We start from the raw sequence: 16260 nt of genomic DNA, 5'->3' as shown, positions 1-16260 counted from the left end.
TAATAACTACTGTATTTATGTATTATAAATACAGTAGTTATTATCCTTTTATTAGTTGTTGAACTCTATAATATATTTGCAAGTGTTAATAATGCCCATACACGCTGCTAATATTGTTTAATAGTTGTAATATTTATTTATGTAAGCCTGTATTAGAGAACATTTTAATGAAATAATAATACCTTTAGACTTATTATCAGGGTTATTATAATTAACTACTTGTAATAAAATAAAGGTTAACTGAATAAAAATCCAATGAATTAATTTAGTTTAATTTGATCAAAACTAAAACTGAAAAATATATATTATATTTTTTATATATAAAAACTACACAAAGTTTTAGAAATTAAAACTTTATGTTATAAAATACAGTCATTCATATTAGTATTTTTTTAAGCCAGTAGTCCAAAATACAACATTTTTATACATTTTTGGTTTTAAAACTTCCTTTTGTGAAGTTAATATTCCTGACACCAACTATTTTTAAGGATGAAATGCATTTGTTTAACTAATAGGTTGTGAATACTTTATCAGCAAGTTTCTAACATTTGCAAACAGACAGGTCACTCTATTGCTGAGAAGTCAGTTCCTTGCTGGTGTCAAATTTTGTTTTCTTACCAAGATGATGATCTCAGCCATTGTTCACTGAATCTGGCTCAGGTATTTCATGCTGTGTGTGAAGCTGTTTTCTCAGAATGATGATATTCTGCCTTTTTCTGTGTATCTATCTATCTATCTATCTATCTATCTATCTATCTATCTATCTATCTATCTATCTATCTATCTATCTATCTATCTATCTATCTATCTATCTATCTATCTATCTATCTATATATATATATATCTATCTATCTATATATATATATATATATATCTGTCTGTCTGTCTAACCATATCTATCTATCAGTCCATCTGTTCATCTGTTCATCCATCCATCCATCTGTCTATCCGTCCGTCAATCAGTCCATATGTGTCTAAGCAGATTCTATAGACTATCATCATTATCATCAATTCATTCAGTTATCAATTCATTCACTCCTGGTGGATGAAATATTGTTTTTCTTATTCATTTTCTTGAAATTTTAGTTTAATGTTTTACATTTTGTACTATGTGATTCTTTTCCTAACACTGCTATTTACATGCTATCATCATACCATCTATGATACCTATCTATCGATACCATCTCATTAAAGTTTTAATGATTATTATTCATGTATTCTTATTGCCTATTATACTGGTAGATTTTAATCAGATTATGTTATTTATAGGTCAGAGCTTTTTCAGGTCTGCCAGGCTTTGAAGAAGTAGTTCTGTCATCTGGTGGGATCGAGTAGATTATGCAGTGTGTTCATATCTCACATGTTGTTAAGAACTCTGGACCTTAAAAAAATAAATAACAGTGTGAGACAGCTTCACCGTGGCCTGCCCTCTGCACTCTTAGAAGAAAAGGTTCTATGTAGAACCTTAAAAGGTTCTATCAGGCACTACGTATTTGGAACCCTTTAGTTCTTTGTAACCAGGAGAAAGGTTTTATATGGAACCTTTTAAGGGTTCATTCATGATTATTTCTTTTGTCCTTTCTGGATTAAATATTTCATATAATTGACAAACATCAAGAGCCTAAAATGTAAAAATGTAATACACATAAAAAAGTCCCATGAATACTGAAAAAAAGCACACCCAAAGTGCATAGAACTAGTCATTTATTTATATTAACAAAAATAATTACTATTACTGAAATAATACTACTGTAATTTCAAATATTCAAGGCTTTAAATGTATAAATCAACCTTAAAACACCAACCATTTAAAAAATCTCATAAAAAATGAAAATAGAGTTTCACCTACATCTACATGTTACAAAATAAGTCCATTATAAAATTACATTATTCTATCACTAATAAATAATGCAAATATAGATTCATCTAAATTCCCATCAGGGTTAGAACAACATCAAGTACCTCAACTACAAATCCATATTAATATAACTCACAATGGAAATATACAGATATAGAAGTACTTCAAATCTACAAATTCATATTACTATCACTCATAAAGAATGTGAATACATAGATTAAAATTCAGATCAACATTTCAGAACATTAAGTATTACAAATCTACAAATTTACATTAATATCACTTATAAAGAAATTAGAGAACTAAGCCAATAGTAGCTCTGGCGGTGTCATTTGATTTGGATGGGAACTTCAGATTGTGAATCATTTGAGTCAGTTCGGGAGTTCAGAGCGTGATTCATTTGAGTCAGTTTCAAAGCAGGTTTGCAAATCATTTGAGTCAGTTCTGGAGTTCGGAGCGGGTTCGTGAATCATATGAGTCAGTTTGGGAGTATGGAGCGTGAAAAGGTTCTTTGGAGTTGAGTAAAGAACCCTATGGTTCTATATAGAACCCCAATTAACCCTTTTTTTCTAAGAGTGTGTTGTCTTAACGTTCACCTTGGAGATTGAAAATGTTTCTTTTTTGAGACCCCAGAAACCCTAATTCAGACCCAGAACAATAAAACCCACAGAAGAAGAGGTGGGAGTTCTAAAAGTGGTGTGCATGACAATGGATGGACATGCCTCCAATGTCAACATGTCCAACCAGTTTGGGTGTCAGCTAAAGAGAAACCCCCATGAACCGTTAAAAACCTTCTTTGAACATCCAGTGACATCCAGTGACCGCTGACAGGGAAATGCTGGAATGACCTGGAATAAGAACGTTCACTTTAGGCCTTAAAAAAAAAAAATTCTGAGCTGGTATAGTATATATGGGAACTTGTATGTATTTGTGTTACAGAAGGTGAGTGAGTGAGTGAGTGCGTGTGAGTGAGTGTGTGTGTGTGTGAGAGAGAAATAAATTCAAATGAACAATCAAACTTGTTTCTTTATTAAAATATAAAATTCATTCATTTATATATTTATCAATATACCATTGTGTGTGTGTGTGTGTGTGTGTGTGTGTGTGTGAGAGAGAGAGAGAGAGAGAGAGAGAGAGAAATGTATTCAAATGAACAAACTTGTTTCTTTATTAAAATATAAAATTCATTCATTTATACATTTATCAATATGCTGTAGTCTACCATATCTCTTTGTTAAAGAGCGTAATACAAAGTCTTTCAACATGAAAGCAGAATTTTTCAATGTGTGACAGCGTCCTGTATTATAACTAAGTCTCTGCCGTTTGTAACAAACCAAACCGTGTGAACATCCGGTAAAAACTCGGGGAGTTATGATCATTGTAGTTGAGGATACACCTTCCTCAGTAGAAATAAATATGGGGGGCGGCGCACTGGGGACCCATCCAAGATGGCGCCGTGCTGATACGTCCACTCCAATAGGCAGCGTCAGTTTATGAGGCGTCTACGTATATTATGTCTATGGTTCGGAGCGTTTCGCGAATCATTTGAGTCAGTTCCGGGAGTTCGGAGCGGGTTCGCGAATCATTTGAGTCAGTTTGGGAGTTCGGAGCGGGTTCGCGAATCATTTGAGTCAGTTTGGGAGTACAGAGCATGAATCGATTGAGTCAGTTTGGCAGAATCATTTTAATCAGTTCGGGAGTTCGGAGCGGGTTCACGAATCATTTTAATCATTTCGGGAGTTCGGAGCGGGTTCGCGAATCATTTGAATCAGTTCTGGAGTTCGGAGCGGGTTCGCGAATCATTTGAGTCTGTTTGGGGATCGCAAATAATTTGAGTCAGTTTGGGAGTTCGGAGCGGGATCGCGAATCAGTTCGGGAGTTCGGAGCAGGTTCGTGAATCATTTGAGTCAGTTTGGGGATTGCAAATCATTTTACAAAGTGCACTCATCTAGGCTAATGTAAAGTTACATGATGAAGTCATACTAGTGCGTGTGGCGTGTATGCATTTTGAGTGCTTCTTTCACTGCGTTATTCAATGTATTCAAATGCATTTATGAATGCATGTGAATGATCACAACATTCAAGAGGGGTTAGAAAATGTAGGCTATATATTTATATCATTTTATGTAGTTAAACAATATCACACAAAGAGAATGTAGCATGTCCACAGAGGAGTAAAATGGCACAATGAATAATAAACAAGAATTAATTTAATGCTGACTACGCCACCCCTTTCAAGTAGGGGGAACTAAACACGGACACATAGGTTCGTTACCATGGAGGGCAGAGACATGGGCATCATAATACAAAAATGTTTATTAGGTTCACAATAATCAGATAAGACACTTTAAAATGACCAAGATATTACTCAATGGGTTAAACAACTACAACTCAGTACACCACATACATAACTAGAATGACTAAGGCTTAACTGTAGCAGGGTAGGCCAGCCGTAGAGTGATTATTCTTGACCCACGCGCACACACACACACACACACACTGTGAGATAAGTGATCACACACACGGCAATCCACACTTTGTGCTCCAAACACCACCACCAGGGTACTAGAACTAGCCTCCCTGCTCAGAAGCCTAAAACACAAGAGAAAACAAATAATCAAAATACAAACAAAGTTATACCAGAGCCTGATTGGAGACATGGCATTCTTAAATTGCAAATGAACAAGATTCAGCTGAAAATCAATTGTCACTTAATAAAAAGATACACAAACAGAGGGATTCTAAAAGTAAATAACAAAATAAACCAAATCAAACGAAGCAAGAAACAAATAAATAAAGAAACCAATACAATAAACACAATACACAAACAGTATAAAGGAAACAGACAAACTCCAAAACCAAAGAAACCACACAAACATGCTTATACAAAGCTGGTAATTCTAGAATGGAGGGCAGGCCGAAGCACCCAGCCCAACACGAACAGTGTGGAGTTAGTTGGAGCAGCTACAACCAGGAGTGGGAAGGACAAATAAACACAAACACACAGCAAAACAGCAACGTCGTCGTAATCCTGTTTTATGAAGGAAGTGATTGCCCCAACCCCCAACAGGACGGAATGCTCCCAAAGATAGTCCTGCTAAAACAGTGATTCATTAACTTGTCAAATTCACTCATTAATAAAGAGTGAATCTATACATACCAGATTTTGGTCATCAGGAGACACAAGTTATACAGTTGCTCACAGCACAATTCTCAACTGTTTATTTGAAGATGAATAAACTCAAACCCAGCCGGGAATAATGGCAGCCTTACACACCACCGCAAAGCAGATGAAATTCCAGCTACAATAAATGAATTAAGTTAATTGATATGCCAGAGCTTTTACAATATTAGCCAAACGGCTAACAACATACCTTTAAGCAGAACCCACACACACCAAGGGCAGAGCTAGCAAATGACGCATCCCAGGTAGCCTAATTGCAGCCTTTATATCACAAATACCATGTTCTGGCTGTCGTTCTAATTACAGGGGAAGGAACTTATCCAGTCTGCCACAAGTGCCATTTCAGTTTTTCTCCAAAAATCAGCATGATTAAAATGTGATAAGTTACTACAAACAATAATTTAATTAAAAATACAAAATGTTGCAGAATAATGTAATATATGAATGAATAATAGGAAGCTTTGTGCCAAAGGGGTTCTTTCTTGTCATTATAGAACCTTTTTAGCATAAAAGGTTCTTTGGAGTTGAGTAAAGAACCCTATGGTTCTATATAGAACCCCAATGAGTGTGGCCTGGAAATCCTCTATCTGGGCCACAACAGGATTCACAGCCTACAAATGTCGCCCCTGAAGCTGCGGGTCCTGAACCTCCAGAATAACCAGATTAGCACCTTGCGCACAAACACCCTAACATTGCTTAAAAACCTTGAGTGTATTTATCTGGATGGAAATCAGATAAAATCAATACATGGATCCCCCAGGTTGCCCTTTCTAAATTTGCTGATTATGGGAAGTAACAGGATCTCTTTCATATCACCAGTGTTCTTCTCTTCACTGCAGCTTCTAAAAACATTAGATTTGTCTTCAAACCGCTTCACCAAAGTCTCTCTGTCTCTGGTTCATCTGAACTTGGACAGTAATCAGATCCGATCACTGAGGAATCATGACACGTCCCAGCTGCACAACCTCATTACCCTTTCTGTCAACTCTAACAGGCTAGTATCAGTCGACGGGGGTCTTCACCGGCCTAATTTCTCTGCGTGAAAGTTGGAAACCAGCTATGAATACTGTCTGCTAGATTGACCCCTAAACTTGAACAGCTGGACGGACTGCAGGCAAAACAATATCCAGGAAGTCTCGTCAGCAACTAGCAGAGATGAAACTACAGAAACATCTCTTATTGGAAAACGACCCCATCCAAAACTTTTTAGCTAATGCCCTGAGAAACTGCATTCAACTAACCAGCCTAGCACTATAGAATCTGCCTTCTGCTATGTCCTTCTGCTTAACATATTGATATTAATTAGATTTCCTCTGAAGTAAAGTCAGTCTGTGTTTTTTAGTGTCATTGAAATAATAAAATAGTTTTTATTTTATTTGAACATTTTGATATTAACATTAATTAATATGATTAATATTAAGTAATGACTCATATGAATATTTTCCTGTTTTCATTTTAACTTCAGTTTTAGTAATTTTGGTATGTTTTGCCTTTTTGTTTAGTTTGTATAGTTTTTACAGTCATATTGTTTTATTTTAGTTATTTTAGTACATCAAGTCATTACTAAATGAAAATGAGAAACATTGCCTTGGCAACTATACTTGAAATAAAACAAATTATTGCATGTTTTATTTTACTTAAGTTAAGTAATGAACATTTTATTTTTATTTTATTTACCCATTTATTAATGCATTTATATATTTATTTATGCATGCACTCATTTACTATATTTATTCATATTGCATTTATTTGTTTATTTTTGATTTTATCAGACTGAATATGATGTGATTAATTGGTCGTGTTAAATAATAACTGTTTGATAACTATTGATAACTGTTTTTTTTTATCAGTTGTTTTAATATTCTTTTATACCAGCCTAGAGACACTGGTCCGTTTGGATCTGAAAGGAAACAACATTGATACGATACATAAAAGTGAGCTGAAGCCTCTCAGGCGACTGCAGATGTTAAATCAAACTCTCCACCTGGCCTGCATTGAACCTACCAAAACTAAAACTTCTATATTTGGATAGAAACCCATGGCAGTGCAGCTGTGGACTCCTTGAGGTCAAAAAGGCCCTTTTGGCACAGGCCTGATTTCTGCAGCGAGCCTGTCCATGAATCTCTTGATGAATGGCAAGCTTATGTACTGGCACAAGATATCTGTGAGAAGCAGACCAGGGACTTATTATTGGAGAGAAAAACTGAACACATAGAGGAATGCGATGATTATGATTCGAAAATGTAATCCTTACATATGAAGACAACTGCAATGTTTTTCTGCCTCTCTGTATGTTTATAAAGAATGAACAATAAATGATCACTTTTGTAGTGTTTTGTCCAATTTGGTCACCATCAGTGATATGGACACGTTAAAATAAAATAAACTGTATTTGTATTGGAAAAGATGGTTATTAGATGCCTTTGTTTCATTAGCCTCTAGAAAGAAATCATAAAAAGCCATTTTTGTCATAGTAACATTTAAATTGATAATATATAAATATATTGAATGTGTTCATTTAATATTAATAATTTATATAATTTTTTACACTTTTTACACTCCAATACAATATAATATTGATTTTATATTTGTTTTATAAAAACGTTTAATATATTCTATTAAATTAAGTAAAATCTGAAATGTATATCCGAAGTAAACATAAAATACTGAGGATTTACGCACATTCCGTTTACCGGTAGAGAAGCCAATCACATTTAACTATTTCGCGCAAGTGTGAATTTTGATTTATTTTGATCTGAAATCAGCTGTCAAATGTTCTTCTCCTGCCTTAGCACTTGCAAAGAAAACGTCATAACCGATCCCAGACCAGCGATTAGAGTGACGCACAAACGCTCTGTCAGCCGTCCAATCAGAGAGCTCCATGTCACACAGCAGCGGGTTCAGAGTGGAAAGGTTTGCAGGATGAAAAAATGGCAGCCGTCGCGCTGCGGTGTTGGCATTGACCAAAATGGCAATTTTTTTTTCGATAGAACGTCGCTCCCAAGTACACAGATTACTTTAATATGAAGAATCCCATAGATACATTCAACTTGGAACGCGTTTAAAAGACCTTGAAGCATGGCTTTACTGAATGAGATTGTGTGGCGGTTTTTGCACGCGTTGCTCTATGTCCAGCGCGCGCTGCTCGACTGGTTCCGAGTCCACATCTGGAGGTGGAAACGGGCCGTACTGGGATTGTTACTGCCCCTTGCCCTCGGCTTTCATAATCCGAAAAAGACTGGACCCATAGGCAAACGGCCCAGCCGCCGGGTTCGCTGGGGAGCCGATGGCAGGACGTTAGAGAAGCTGCCTCTTCATGTGGGGTTATTGATCACTGAGGAGGAGATCCAGTTCACGGACATCGCCAATCTAGTGGTCTGGTGCATGGCAGTAGGCATCTCATATGTCAGTGTTTATGATAATCAAGGTAAGATTCTTATGCATTGAATAAAGAGATGTGAATGTATTGGTGGAGTAACTTACTTTGTGTTCACATATGATTGCCTTTATGCCAAAGCTTCACCTGTTTCGCTGATATTGATGTCGGATAGTATGGTTATGGTTATCTGTTCATTATATGGGTCAAAGACGAGAAGTCCCATTTTTATTTCCGTATCAAATTAAACGTACATGTGATTTTGTATACATTTATATACAGTGAACTGATTAAAGTGTCTACTTAAGGACTTATGTGAAAATAAAATGTCAAAATATGGGTGAAATAATGTTCATTCGTCATTTAGCAATAGCATAACATATTTATGTAAAATTGAAACCACATACTCATTCTGACCTGTACTTATTAAAACGCATAAAACAAAATGTTGCTAAAATATCTATTTTAGTATGTTTGTTAATTTAATATGTTTAAATGATTAAAAACCTCTTGTTAACAAATTGATATTAATTTAAGTTAATTAATATATATATATATATATATATATATATATATATATATATATATATATATATATATATAAATAACATCTGACTTGCACCAAAACCTTTTTATTCCTTGACTTCAAGAATAAAACTAGAGTTAATAATACCGTTATTTTCGTTAATAGTTTTCGGTAACACTGTAGTATAGGGTCCAATTCACACTAATAACTAGTTGCTTATTAGCAGGTCTATTATTAACATATTGGCTGTTTATTAGTGCTTATAAAGTACATATAATGCATGACATCCATAATCCTACCCAATACCCTAAACTTAACATCTACCTTATAAACTATTAATAAGCAGCAAATAAGGCGTTAATTGAGGCAAAAGTCATAGTTAATGGTTAGTTAATAGTAAGAATTGGACCCTAAAATAAAGTGTGACCTAGTTTTCTTTGAACCCTTTGAAGGTTTTGAAGTGCATATTAATCAGACCTTTATTCTCATCTTTATAATTGAACAATCTTTCTGGTCTCTTTCACCTCAATATATTTCTCAATGGAAGTAAAGAAGTGTCTGATATAATATTTAGCTTCTAACCTTTGACAGATATTTTATAACTGAGAAATTTATGGTAAGGGTGAACAGAGGTCTGAATCATGTTGTCAATAGTGATTCATCAATTAAAGGTCATCCTTTTTTTTTTTTTTTTTTTTTTTTTGCGCCAAGAAATTACCTTCGTTATTCATACATTCCACTGTGGACTAAGTAATTTTAGGAAGAAAAGAAAACAAGATGTCAGCTGTTGAGTGGTTTCTCCTCCCTTTTAAAAGTTGATGCTTATATTAATTTTGCTCTGTTGTGTTTTATTATTTAACAGTGATTATTCCCTGTCAGAACAGCACTGTTTCCCACCCGTTGAAAGCCACTGATCTTGAACTACATTGTCGAGTTCAGCAAATTGAGTTCTCTCAGTGTGACATGTTCCTCAATTAGCCTCGAGTTTTGAGGATCTAAACTTGTCTTCTGAAAGTGTGAGGTTGCTGATAACATCTTTAGATTGGTGTTTCTGATATAACAGATGCTGAAGTCTAAGCTGGGTTTTATGGTTGTTTACAACTTTAAAGGATGAGGAATATGGAGGTTTCTCTCTGAAACTATAGTGTCTAATGGGTGTGGGACATCTGGTTTTACAGGTGTCTTCAGGAGGAATAACTCTAGACTCATGGAAGAGATCCTGAAACAGCAGCAGGAGCTTTTGGGAATGGACCGTTCCAAATACTCGGTGGAGTTTATGAAGAATGGTGCAGATAAACCGGAGCATCAAGGTGAGGCTCAAATCCTGAGAAAATGACTTGCTTTTTGTTTGAGACACCCACTGTGGGTGGACACCTGTACAAACAGGTCGAATCAGAATATTTAGTCCAGTATGATTGAAGGTTTTTGTTCATGATCTATGAAATGGATCACAATGATTAGTTGTTTATACCTTTTTATCTGTTTTCAAGGCTTGGGTTTGGAAAAGCAGGTTAATTCAATACAGGCTTTGTGGGAAAATTGAGAAACTTTTATGCAGTTTTTGTCAGAATGTAAAAAAAAAAAAATATTGCTGCTGACCTCAGGAATTGGTTTTATTTTTCAAAATATGCCTTGAGCAAGTCATCTTTTGAGGATCATATGGAACCCAATCCAGAGTGACACAGTTATACATAGGAAAACCTGTTTTTCTTATTGTTTTACTCCTAAGCTATCTATCTATAGATAGATAGATATATTAGAACTCAATAAGTACTTTTCTGCTCATACAGTTGGACTAGTTGTTCATGTCATAACATATTTATACTTTTCAAAAGTTTGTGGTCCGTAAAACAACTGTTTTCAGGATTGATGATAATTAGTGGTTGACCGATATGTTTTTTTGACAGCTGATGCCAATATCTTGGAAAGCAGGGGGGCCGATAGAAGATATAAAGCCGATATGATTTTTTACATTATTATTATTATTAATATTTAAGAAATTTTACATTGGATTACAAAATAAATGGGTAAAAGAAAGATGCTTATAAATTTAGATGTCAGCATTTTTCACAAATAAATATTTCATAAAAATAATATGTAAAATGAAAGTAAACACTGTAACCTAGAGGACACTCTATTATAGCAGTTTCTAGGAAGTTTGTGTGTACTGGGAATCATATTTCTCTCACCTTGAACACATCGGCCTAGCAGAAAAACGTATCGGCCGACCATTAATGATAATAAGAAATGTTTATTGAGTACCAAATCAGCAGCTTTGTAACTTTGTGTAGTCTTGTTCACAAGATGTATTTAGCTCTGTCTCATCACACACATCTGACTTTCATGGAAAGACTTCATATTTAGTCACTTGTCATAGACTTTGCATCACCTGGGTGCTTTAGTCTTATTAAATGTTGTCCATATTTTACTTAATGTAAATTAAAGTCATTTTTACTGTCTTCTATAGTGTTCTCTTGTCAGTCGGTGGTGAAGGTCTTATCTCCAGATGATGGGCGGCTCAGTATCGTCCAGGCAGCCCAGCAGCTCTGCCGGGACGTTGAGCTGAAGGAAAAGACATCCCAAGACATTAACGTCACTGTGTTGGACTCATTACTCAGAGGTGCGTTTACAGCATGTTTGTTAGCTGACTAGCACAAACCAGCAGATAAATCTGACATTTAGTCCTCTAATTTGATTCCAGTCAAACGTGCAATGCGCATTGAGCCTTTTTTATTTTGTATAGAAGTGATTAAGGACAAATGTGTTAGTCTTTGAAAAAAAATAGTGCAACCACAGGTTGTATTAGAAGAATCATTTCTGCATAATTAAAAATGCTTCCTAGTATTTTAACAAATAAATAAAATAAAGGATCTGATCAATTATTTTCCTTTCTTCAACGAATGTCGATAGGGATTACAAGTGAAGAAAAGGAGAAAAAAAAATGTTTTCAAAGTGCCTAAGGAGGGTCTTATGAAATGATTTATGGGACTATTTATATGGTAATTTTACATATATTTATAGATTTCTTTATAGACTTTTTTTTTTTTGTGACTGAATCAATTAAATAAAATTTAGCCGTTTCACTAAACTCACTCTTGTAGATTGACAGTATTATAAATATTGTTTCATTTGATTAAATATTAATAATATAAAAATTTTTATTTATACTAAATTGTATTTGGATATGTTGTATTGAGAGATAGTTCTGTTATTTAGGACCTTTTTCGCTTTTTGTATTGTCTCCAGCATCTTCTCAGTTACCAAAAGAGCCTGTAGTGTTCTCATTATTCATCTTCAGAATAATTTTTCCACTGATGCCTGTCCACCCCCATCCCCCCCCCGCCCCATGCAGAGTCCAAGAACATACCAGACCCAGACCTGGTGCTGAAGTTCGGCCCTGTGGAAAGCACACTTGGATTTCTTCCCTGGCACATCAGACTAACAGAGATTATGTGAGTATGCTTGTGCATCGATGTCATTGAGCAAGCACAAACTGTACAGAATACAGGCACGTTCTTAAACCATAAAACGTGTTTTGCTTTGTACAGAACACTTGATGTTTTCTTCTTTTTGGTCCTTTCCTCTGCCTTTCTGCACGTCTTAAACTCTTAATTTGTTCATTCACAAATGAAGGCCTTAAAAATGTCTGAAATTGGAGCAGAATGTCTGCATGCATTGCAAAAAAATTCCAGTACAAATATCGTAATAGCCTTAAATCGAAATACACCTACTAGATGCAAAATGCAATCTTGTTGACTAAGACATGGAAGAAAATTAAGTGAGTTCATGCTTCCAACAAGATCAAGAAGGGGTTCTTTTAAAATACAGTGGCCTTCAAAGCTCCACAATAGATGTCTTAAATTTAAAATCTAATTTAAACCTTGAAATAAAGCAAAAGTGTACAACAAAAATAATTTCTGTTGAAAAATGAGGGATTGGTAGAAGTGTGTGCTTTGACATAATTACGTTCACTGTGTGTCAGTGTGTACGGTGGCATTTTGCCTGGAGAGTTTACTTAAATCCTTTCGCGTGATTATCAGCACAGATTAACAGTTAAACCTGTCCATGCTGACACACTTATCTCTGGAAGCTTTGGAAGTGTGTGTGATGACGTGAACAGCAGTGTGAGATCACGGCACACATGCAGACTTTCATTGCATTGCACCATACAACCATCGTCAGCGTCCTGCAGTGTGATAGACTCCATCTTAACTGTTTTAAACACCAGTTTTTACCATATCAGACTGTAAATGATAAATGCGCTGTACCCATTATAATATATAGAAGGAATATAGAAGGAAGCCTGTATTTTTCCTTTTCAGTGATGATTGCAAAATTGCATTGTTCAACACTGTACGGGTTTTGTGTTTCTCTGAGCTTCCACTAGATGGCAGTGTGTCACTGCACTGATTCACTGTAAAATCTGTAAATGTAGAAAATCAAAATGTTTTATCACAATACAATTGAATCAATGTAAAAAGTACACGTGCAGAATATCAAGATCTGTATACTAATATATATGTATGTATGTGTATATATATATGTATGTGTATATATATGTATTTATGTATATATATGTGTATATATATATATATATATATATATAATGAATTAATGTAATGAAATTCTAATATGATAATATTTTTGTGGAAACCATGATATATATTTTTTCATGATTCTTTGGTAATTAAAAAAAAAATTAAAAGAATAGTGTAAATATTTGAACTTTTTTTTTGTAGCAATATCTTTACTGTAACTTTATAAATTTAAAGTGTCCTTTCTGAATTAAAATATTAATATTTTATATTAATGTTAGCCTGAATGCACTGTAAGTCGCTTTGGATAAAAGCATCTGCTAAATGCATACATAAATAAATGCAAAAAAAAATCTTAGTATATAAATGTAAATAATTAATATATAGAAGTAAATCTGAATATATAGTTAGAAGTCTGAATATATAAATGTAAATTCCAATATGTAAATGCAAGTCTGAATATATAATATATAATTCATGAAGATATAGTTATTCTGAAAATATAAATGCAAATCTTGAATATATAGGCTGTTCTCTACATCTTAATGTAATTGTCTTTAGTATCAGACATGCCAGTAGACAGAAGATTTTTTATTTAAAGAAAACAGAATGCCTGTAAATCATGTATACATGTATCAGTGCAGATATTGTATTATATTAATTATAGCATATTTAGTGCATATCACTTATCAGACCTATCAGACTCAGGCTTTATATAATTATTCCCTGTTTGGCTCTTCATGGTCTTCTCCGCCTTGGATGGTGTTTGTCTGGTACCTGATAATACACATGTAGTCTGTTAATCAGGGAGGTTTTAAAGAAATTAAAATAAAAGTTTAACTGATTGCACAGAATTGATTTACAATTATGCGCCTACATTTCAAGTATATAATTAGCTACATTTTAATAATATCATCTCAGCTACCCTGAGGAAACCACGTCTTATGTTCATTCCACGAAAATGGAATGTGTGCATTTGGACTAAAATGAGTAGTTGTATAGCAAGGGTACATTAATTTGATCAAAAATAGCATTTATAATGTTGCAAAAAATTATTTTCAACTAAATACTGTTCTTTTGGATCGTGAAAAAAAATTGTTGTTGCTTAATATTTTTGTGAACACTGTTTTCAACATTGATAAGAAGAAATGTTTATTGAGCAGCAAATCAGCATATTAGAATGATTTCTGCAGGAAACCACAGAAAAAAAAGTTTTGCAATATTTAAAAAAAAACAACAACTATTAAATTGCAATTCTTTGCATAATTTTTTCATGTGTATTTTTGATCAGATAAATGCACCCTTGGTCAGCATAGGAGAGGTTGTCTGTTTTTAAATGTCTTTCTTTATTTCAATGTAATTTAAAGTTTCTCTCCTCCTGTAGCTCCATGCCGTCCCATGTAGACGTCTCTTACGACGACCTGTTTGGTGCTCTGCAGCGCTATGCGATGTGTGAGCAGCGGCTGGGCAAGTGAGGAAGAGTCCGCAGAGAGCAGAACAGAAGGAACTGAATGATGGAGGGGGTCCGTCCCTCTCTTCATGTTTACAGTACAAGCACTGGAGCCTCAGCGCCAGCAACCCACTGCTGCTGCTCTTCTCTTCTCTGCTCTGCCTGGGTCATCTCTGTGTGTATGTGTGTGATTATACTTGTGAGTTTGTGTATGTGTGAGTCTCTCATGAGTGAGTACATTCAGAAAAGGATGCAAGCGCTACCCTGCGATGTGCCCACCAGCAAGCCAGTCGCTCAAGGAACTTGGTTAGCCACATGGTGTATATTTACCATCATTTTTGGTTTTACTTTCTCATACCTTTGGACACTTTGGATTGGTGGCAGTTCGTAAAAGTGCACTGAAGTTGTACAAAGTCATCCGTCTTGCCAAACGAGAGTCCTTGGAGAGAGAAATGCACTTGTAGTTGCACAGCTGCTTTCAGACGACTCAGACGTGCGAGAGCTTTCTTTTCGACGGATCTTCTGCATGCCGAATCTGTCTTACTGTAATGTCATGCTCCCATTAAGGAATAACAAGCTCTCTTAAATGGTTATGTGTGTTTATTGGTAATTGTTTTGTATGAATGTGCACGTACGTGCCACAAATGACAATAATTAACATTTAAGCCCTGAAGTTTGTTATTCTAAGTGCGTAAATTGATTGCTCTACATCGTTCCCCTCGAAAGCTCTCGCCGTTCGTAATGGATTCTGGTGCTAATTATGTTTTTATTTGATTTTTATTTGTCATCGGTAAATATCGCTTCATTCAGAAGTCTGTTATTTTTCTCTGCCAGTGTCTCTATGCATCAGAAATGTTTCACATTAATAATTTGTGAGATCCGTGATTGTTTTGTTTTTTTTTCATAAAATGCCCCAGGCTTTTCATCGTTCTGCTTAGCACAAAAACTCTTAAATATGTAATTCATGGGTTGCCATTGGAAGGGTTGGTTTGCTAGTGTCCAGTGTGAATGTATAATAAACGTTACTGGAATCCTTTAACAGTAGTTGTATTGAGAGTGGCATTGATTCTTCTGAGGTGAACTCGAAAAGAGGAATGATTTTCTGTTGCAGCTTCACTCTCACACTTGGCAGGTATGTCTTTTTTTGTGTGTGTGTGCGTGTGTGTGTTTCATCTGACAGTTCTTCATCTGGCTGCCACTTTTATCCAAAGTGACTTGTGTTCAGGCTATGTATTTTTTCACTGTGTTCCTTGGGACTTGAACTCATGGCTTTGGCATTTCTAGTGACATGCTCTAACAGTCACGGGAATTCTGCTGGTATATTGGCTGGC

At 35.0% G+C, this 16260-nt stretch overlaps 1 protein-coding gene and 1 pseudogene across 1 annotated transcript; both read left to right on the top strand.

Annotated features, from left to right (window-relative positions):
* The first annotated feature begins 622 nt into the window (after positions 1-622).
* LOC127938580 (nephrocan-like) lies at positions 623-6299 on the top strand (annotated as a pseudogene).
* A 1638-nt stretch (positions 6300-7937) lies between these two features.
* Positions 7938-15968, top strand: LOC127938741 (dehydrodolichyl diphosphate synthase complex subunit nus1). The gene is made up of 5 exons (XM_052535570.1): positions 7938-8469; positions 10123-10254; positions 11412-11564; positions 12297-12396; positions 14864-15968. Exons 1-5 carry the CDS (start codon positions 8121-8123, stop codon positions 14952-14954), a joined length of 825 nt encoding a protein of 274 aa, XP_052391530.1. The 5' UTR covers positions 7938-8120; the 3' UTR covers positions 14955-15968.
* The last annotated feature ends 292 nt before the right edge of the window (positions 15969-16260 follow it).

The sequence above is a fragment of the Carassius gibelio genome, chromosome A20, assembly GCF_023724105.1.
Source record: "Carassius gibelio isolate Cgi1373 ecotype wild population from Czech Republic chromosome A20, carGib1.2-hapl.c, whole genome shotgun sequence".
In the NCBI taxonomy this organism is placed as follows: Eukaryota; Metazoa; Chordata; class Actinopteri; order Cypriniformes; family Cyprinidae; genus Carassius; species Carassius gibelio.
Note: the sequence above shows the minus strand (reverse complement) of the source record. Positions and strands in the feature narration are given on the sequence as shown.

Bases quoted from the DNA above. Each gene is read 5' to 3' on its own strand.
- LOC127938741 (XM_052535570.1), top strand. From the start codon at position 8,121: ATGGCTTTACTGAATGAGATTGTGTGGCGGTTTTTGCACGCGTTGCTC. The intron at 8,470-10,122 runs GTAAGATTCTTA...CTGGTTTTACAG, and splicing joins CAGTGTTTATGATAATCAAG to GTGTCTTCAGGAGGAATAAC. The intron at 10,255-11,411 runs GTGAGGCTCAAA...TGTCTTCTATAG, and splicing joins AGATAAACCGGAGCATCAAG to TGTTCTCTTGTCAGTCGGTG.